At 41.7% G+C, this 7348-nt stretch overlaps 1 protein-coding gene across 3 annotated transcripts; it reads right to left on the minus strand.

Moving 5' to 3' along the window:
* Positions 1–960: 960 nt before the first annotated feature.
* Positions 961–4240, minus strand: LOC125530118. Of its 3 annotated transcripts, none has more exons than XM_048694518.1 (5): positions 3918–4240; positions 2935–3828; positions 2384–2506; positions 2097–2265; positions 961–1324 (listed from the first exon to the last, which is right to left on the minus strand). In XM_048694518.1, the coding sequence occupies exons 2-5, from the start codon at positions 3121–3123 to the stop codon at positions 1245–1247; spliced, it is 561 nt and encodes a 186-aa protein (XP_048550475.1). In that variant the 5' UTR covers positions 3124–3828; positions 3918–4240; the 3' UTR covers positions 961–1244. The 3 variants fall into 3 exon arrangements, with proteins under 3 accessions (XP_048550475.1, XP_048550474.1, XP_048550473.1); XM_048694517.1 differs by having other exon boundaries at positions 2354–2506; positions 2959–3828; positions 3918–4238; XM_048694516.1 differs by having other exon boundaries at positions 2354–2506; positions 3918–4236.
* Between the last annotated feature and the right edge of the window lie 3108 nt (positions 4241–7348).

Genomic DNA, 7348 nt, shown 5'->3' on the forward strand with positions numbered 1-7348 from the left:
ATTGTGCCCCGTCTTTGCCTCAGTGCTGCACGGAATTAACTAGCTCTTAAATTATTTGAGGTAACTTACATGTAGCAAACACATTATTTTTCACAAGGTCAAGTCAACATGAAAATTCTAGTGTTTCATTTGTTTTGTTCTTCCTCAGCTCCTTTTTATGCAGTTTTCTGCCGACGGTGTTGTGGCGAGCCACGGATGATTTTGCCTCACATAATAAAGCTGTTTGAGCCAAACACAGCACTTGTATTGCTTTTGTTTTTCTTTGTGGGGAAATTTGCATGTCTGTTGTAAGTGTAACATCTAAACTCTAATCATTTTATTTATGATCGATAAGTACAGATCGCCCTAGTCCTTATAACAGATAAGAAATGTTTGATGAACCTAAGTCGGAAATGAAGCAGCATTATGAGTTGCAATTTTCAAGCCACGCATGTCCAGAATGCAACTGCCATAAAGACTACTACTCCCTCCCTTTCTAAATACTCCCTCCGTCCGGAAATACTTGTCATCAAAATGAATAAAAGGGGATGTATCTAGACGTATATTAGTTCTAGACACATCCCTTTTTATCCATTTTGATGACAAGTATTTTCGGACGGAGAGAGTATAAGCCTTTTTAGAGATTTCAATATGGGTTGCATACGGAGCAAAATGAGTGGATCTACACTCTAAAATACGTCTATATACATACATAGGTAGTCTGTATTGAAATCTCTAAATAAAATTATATTTAGGAACAGAGGGAGTACAAGGCAGTCAAGATGAGGTATAAATAGATGCTTCTCATCTTGTGATTCAGTATCAATATATCAAGAATTTTGCATCAAGCTGAGCAGACCATTTAGACAAAAAAATTGTTTTGCCTGGCCTTTGTTTCTGTCAGGGTGGTTCTTTTCTCCAGCAAACTTCCTGGGTGGTGCGATCAGACAGGCAAACTCGAAGATTTGAAACACAGACACTGCAACAGGGTAAGAGAAGATGCAACAAAAGGTGTTATCCCCTGGTTTTAAACCAAGCTCAGGTCCAACTAGTCATCCAAAAGAATGCCCAGCAGTTAAAATCCATTTTCATGAGTTTCGCCAAACAACAAACACGCAGGCTTCCAGTACAGTACCAAAGGATAGAAAGCTGGAAACTGAATATGGTGGTAACAACTAATAGGACTGTCGTTACAGACATATTCAGAGAGACATGAGGCTTCAGACCACCATCACAAGCGAGCATGTGTCAGATCTCAAGCGCTGTCACGGGTGGAAACTGGAGAGTCCGCCTGGTTCCGTGGTAGACCGAGGCAAGGGACGCATAGGCTTCTGGAAACTGAAACCTATACAAAACATGACGATGCAATAAGTTTGGTTTCAAATTCCAAGATCTCCACTAACATAGACGGATAATAGCTTGGCGAGCAGTTTGATGTAGAAGAACTATCATGCAACTTGAACAAGTGTTTTTTTTCTCAATGTGGCATCGACCAAATTTTATTTTTTTACACAAAAGTTTAGCATTGTGACAGCAACATATTACATATATGATCACTCAGATACATCAGCACTCAAGAGGGTTTCAGACTTCAGACACTAGTGAGACAGGCATGCAATTTGGCCATCAAACACTAATCATGAAACTGACAACAGGCTAGTAACAACAGTGAAACAAATGAGGCAGTACACTATCACCCCTCAGTTGAAGATTTTTAGAAAATTTAATGTGTCAACTAGAACAAGAGCAAAGATAAAACTCAATTTCAAGACGAAAATGACTACTATTTCCATCAGTAATTAAACAGTAAAAAAACACAGGATCAAACCCAAATGATTTTTGCATGGATGGAACAGATTTACAGACACAACAGATTTATAGGCACAACGGCAACGGTAACTATTGTATTATCACCAGTAATAACAAAGCAATTAATTTCGGTGAAACCTAACAGTCGTTCTGAACTACGCCAGCACACAATCCAATAATGGACACTGAATATAAATAGATTTCAAAAGGGTCTCATAAACTCCTGAGTGTTATTTAATTCCAACAGAGATGATAAAACAAGTAGGAATATCATAGGAAAAAATAAAAAAATGACAAAGGTTACTTACGGTGAGTGATGCTAATTTGATCACGAAGTATGCCACATTTACTCAAGAACTTCAGAATTTTGTGAACTCCCTCATCGACCTTTCTACATTCAATGTTGACAACCTTAAGGTGCGAGCATACAAATGATTGCTCTATCTTTTCTTCTGCTCCTGTTGCTCTAACGAATTTCTGTGATACAATTTAGTTAGATCAACGGAATATACATAATAGTTCCTTTAACAGTACAACAATGTCTTCATATATATATAGGTTATACCTCAGTGCTACCAAGCTGAAGAGTGAGCACCTCAAGAACTGGAGAGTGTTGGAGAATGCACAGTAGGTCAATAGTCGTAAACCACTCATTGAGTGATAGAGTCTTTAGTTTGTCAAATATGGGGCAGCATTCTAAATCCCATCTATAGATAAACTGCACAAATAGCAAGCAAACAAAATGGAACTTTAAGACTCTAGAAGAAATAATTTCCGGTAGTAGGAACATTGGGTAGATACTTTAATTTCAAACTACCAAATAGCAAAGGAACAAAAAAGAACAGTGAGACTCAAGAAGGCGAAACAATTTAAGTAAGCAGGAAGTTTGGGACTTTGGGTAGATACTTTAATTTCAGGCATAAAGAAAGACAGAACTACAGCTCAAGCCCTGGAAATACATTTTATCCAATCAAGCTACAATGTTATTAAAATTATTAATTTAAAACCCATTGGTGGAGATAAAAGTAGCAACCTGTGGTAATGAGAACATGTATATGCAGGTCTAACAGTGGACAGAGATGTTACAGAGAATCCATGGGTGGCACATAACAACAAGAGTAAAAAAGGAAGTAAGTGTAAATGTACCAGTTCGAAATAAGTATCGCCTACCAACTCCAAATTCACAGCATTGGACAAACCATGGAGAAGCACACCCTCATCAACTGGATAAGCATGACAGCTACAGTCCTCATACTCACAGTTCTGCCGGTTACTATGACAAGAATCATAGCAACTATTGTGAAGCCAAACATAAGCTGTTTCTAGAGATGGCATGTATTCAAGTGAAGGGGTCAAGCCATCAAAATTATCAAGTTGCAGTGAGATAAGACCCGGAGCATCCGAATGTGAAACTTCGTAGGGAAGGAACAAAAGTCGGTAATGCAGAGACGCTTTAGCGATTTGGAAGATATCCTGCGTGCATCAATGTTGCAATCTTGCATCTCTAGTTCCTCCAATACCGAGCAGCACGAGAAATTCAGAGTGGAGCGTTTTAATTCAAACCGCTCAAGGTGTAGGATCTTCAAGTGCTGAGAGATGAGAGGCGCATCAAGTATTAGTGGCTCAAACTCAAAGTCTTCGTCAACAGCAACACTGAGTAGGAGCTCCTTAACTTGGCACTTCAGAGCATACTCGATCAACAGAATGGTATTTGTGTATGTGCGCTCCTCCACGTCATCGAGACAGGCAACAATCTTGCACTTGTCGAGAGGTGAGTTCCCACGGATGTGGATGAAGAGCTTCACCAGCTGTTTGAAACGTTCAGAGCTCGGGAAACTCGACTGGTCAAAGATGAGGGGCAGGCTGGTGGTGCGCCTCCAATGGTCACGCCACCCAGTGTCGAGCACGCAAGTCTGCAGGGCATCAGCAGCAGGCAGAAAGGACAAGACGTGCCGGAGGAGGTCGTCGGTGAGGTCGCCGAAGTGACCCTTGCCGCTCGCTGCGGTCTTGTTGAGCATTCCGTCGAACAGGTGACGCGCCCTGCGGGAACGGAAGGAAGAAGGAATCAGCAGAATAAAAAGGGGGGAATGCAGCATCACCAGATCGGGGAATCCAGCAGGCAGCATCACCTGAGCTCGACCCGTGAATCCAAGAGCAGGCGGGCACCGATTTGTCCGGCCCAAGTCAGCGCCGAAGTCTCCAAGCTCGTCGAGGAGCTCCCGCGGCCAGGCCCTGCCCCGATTTCTTCCGGAGCCGCCGCGCCCGTGAGCGAGAGGGGGGTGGGGCAAGCAGACGAGCAGTTCGAGGGCGGAGCAGGTGGGGCGGGATTCAACAGTGAGGAGGAGGAGCGCCGCCGCGGGTGGATACTGGAAAGTGAAAATGGCCGCGGCGTTGGCGCTGTGGTGACGGATGCATAATCCTATTTTGTCTAATGTGTTTGGTTGCCCGTACCGATTTGGCCGTGTTTGCATAGACTTCTTCAGATGGGTTTGACCGAGAAAAAACAGCCTATAAACCATCGACTGCACATTGTTTGGTTACCCGTATATAAATTGGCTTTATGAGAGAATAAATGTTGACCGTTGTTTGGTTGGCCGCATAGCATTAGGCGCACATAGTATACGCTATTTGGTTGCAACCTGCATTAGATGGTGTCACAACTTCTCATTAGTGATGACCTTACCACACACGATTTTAACAGTTTCGCTCCTAGCTACGAACAAATTACGGTTCATTCTAGCTATTATCAAATGGCGGTACACATTATTAAGAGCCAAATGGCCGAATGGAAAAAGTTCATCATCCCTCTTCTTTCTCTTACCTCTTCCGTTGTTCCTTTTATTCCTGTTCGTCTTCCTCTTCTTTGGTTGTTGCATCCTCTTCTGCTAGTGCTCTTGCTCTTCTTCTTCTTCAGATCCTTGTCTGACTTCTGTTATTCCACACTGTATGTGCCCACTTCAGCCTTTTGTTCTTTCAGGCTTCGTTGTCAAATGCCTCAACACCATGGCCATCGAGATCAAGATCCTTAGGCGGCACCTCTTCCTCCTCGGACACAAGTTCATCAATGCCCCATTGGAGGATCCAAGTATGCAGAATGCAACATGCAAGAACAAACCTGGCCTAGGTAGGGTAAGGGTGGAATGGCTTCTGATCCAGAATCTTAAACCTGTTCTTCAGAGATCCAAATGCCCTCTCAATTGTTACTCTAAGGCTGGAGTGTCTGAGATTGAACAGTTCCTGGGGAGTCCTAAGATAGTTTCTATCAAAGAACTCGTTCAGATGGTATCTAGTTTTCCTGAAGGGTGGAAGAACACCTGGCCGACATGCATAGCCAACATCTCCTAGGTAGAACTTGCCATCAGGGATGTTGATGCCATCAGGACGACTGATGTTGTCACTGAGTATGTTAGCATCATGTGATGACCCTTCCCAGCCAGCCAGCACATAGGTGAACTTCAGATCAAAGTCAACAACAACAAGCACATTCTGGCTTGTGTAGTGCTTCCTCCCCCTGAATGTCACAGCTTGTGACCTCGACACTCTGGCAGTGACATGAGTACCATCTATTGTCCCAATGCAATCCTGAAATGGCAATACAATATTGTGTTAGTGCTCACCTTGAACTATCCAAGCATATCAAGCAATGAACTACGTACTTTAGTGCTCACCTTGAAGTATGGATACCATCTTAGGCTTGTGCAAATCTTGGTAGGAGTCCGACCAGTTGGTGACTTGATCATCTCTCTGATGTCTACTACACAACCTTCTTCTTGTAGACGTTATTGGGCCTCCAAGTGCAGAGATTTGTAGGACAGTAGCAAATTTTCCTCAAGTGGATGACCTAAGGTTTATCAATCTGTGGGAGGCGTAGGATGAAGATAGTCACTCTCAAACAACCCTGCAACCAAATAACAAAGAGTCTCTTGTGTCCTCTACACACCCAATATAATGGTAAATTGTATAGGTGCACTAGTTCGGTGAAGAGATGTGATACAAGTGCAATATGGATGGTAGATATAGGTTTTTATAATCTGAAAATATAAAAACAGTAAGGTAACTAATGATAAAAGTGAGCACAAACGGTATTGCAATGCTAGGAAACAAGGCCTAGGGTTCATACTTTCACTAGTGCAAGTTGTTTCAACAATAATAACATAATTGGATCATATAACAATCCCTCAACATGCAACAAAGAGTCACTCCAAAATCACTAATAACGGAGAACAAACGAAGAGATTATTGTAGGGTACGAAACCACCTCAAAGTTATCCTTTCTGATCGATCTATTCAAGAGTCCGTAGTAAAATAACACGAAGCTATTCTTTCCGTTCGATCTATCGTAAAGTTCGTACTAGAATAACACCTTAAGACACAAATCAACCAAAACCCTAATGTCACCTAGATACTCCAATGTCACCCCAAGTATCCATGGGTATGATTATACGATATGCATCACACAATCTCAGATTCATCTATTCAACCAACACAAAAAACTTCAAAGAGTGCCCCAAAGTTTCTATCGGAGAGTCAAGACGAAAGCGTGTACCGACCCCTGTGCATAGATTCCAAAGGTCATGGAACCCGCAAGTTGATCACTAAAACAGCTATACTCCTATATAGTGTACGAATATGAAGGGATATAGACCGTTGGATCTTTATGATCCGATGGCTCACATTCAATAGATGTAATTAGAGGACTACGTGGCCAAATATGCACCATTGGATAGGACAATCTGACGGCCCACATAGCTGTGATTCGCGGTGGGGGTGCATCGCTGCCCTGCCAGCCTTCCACCTGGTGTGGGAGTTAGTGTTGCACTATTCCGCTGTGTCAGACGGCAGACTTTGAAAAAAAATGTAAGAAACAACTCAGAGAATCGGGAGCCTTCTAGGCGCCTTGGGCCATGGCAGTGCGTACAGGGCAGGGCCCGGATAAAAGTTTGCCCTGATTCCTTGAGTTAAAAAGATTACTTTAATGCACGTACATGTACCTTGTCTCAAAAAACAAAAGGTGTACCACCAATTTAACAAGTCCAGATGGAGGCCCTAATAAAAAAAGTCTGGATGCATAATTCGTTGCAAGCCTAAAATACAAGATACCGAAATATGGTGCATGCAGGAAGTGAATAAGAACCTTTCGAAAAAGAAAATAAAGAAGAAATTAAATTTTGAACAAATTTCTATTCTCTATAATTCGAGAACTTTTCATTTCTTAAGTTAAAAAAATGAACTTTTCATTTCTGAAGTAAAAAATTTATTTCTTAATGAGCCAAGTTACACACAATGATGCCCAAAAAATGTATACATCTACCCAATTTTGCACATAATTGATATACCTGATATCCCTATTTTGTTACTACCCTAAGATATCACATCTATTTTTTGATAGCATAGTTTGACCTGATTTTTTAGGATCATTTTACGTTATAAATTATCCCCACCAAAAAACTGAAATTATGAAAAATATTCACTAATATGTTTTCTTAATGCAATCTTTTCAATTTGGTACTACATGCGAAGCATGTGCCATTTGCTAGTACATGAAGTGAATCAATAGAAT

This window comes from Triticum urartu, unplaced genomic scaffold, assembly GCF_003073215.2.
Source record: "Triticum urartu cultivar G1812 unplaced genomic scaffold, Tu2.1 TuUngrouped_contig_6085, whole genome shotgun sequence".
In the NCBI taxonomy this organism is placed as follows: Eukaryota; Viridiplantae; Streptophyta; class Magnoliopsida; order Poales; family Poaceae; genus Triticum; species Triticum urartu.

Bases quoted from the DNA above. Each gene is read 5' to 3' on its own strand.
- LOC125530118 (XM_048694516.1), bottom strand. From the start codon at position 3,123: ATGCCATCTCTAGAAACAGCTTATGTTTGGCTTCACAATAGTTGCTAT. The intron at 2,507-2,934 runs GTACATTTACAC...CTATTTGTGCAG, and splicing joins GCGATACTTATTTCGAACTG to TTTATCTATAGATGGGATTT. The intron at 2,266-2,353 runs GTATAACCTATA...ATTGTATCACAG, and splicing joins TTCAGCTTGGTAGCACTGAG to AAATTCGTTAGAGCAACAGG.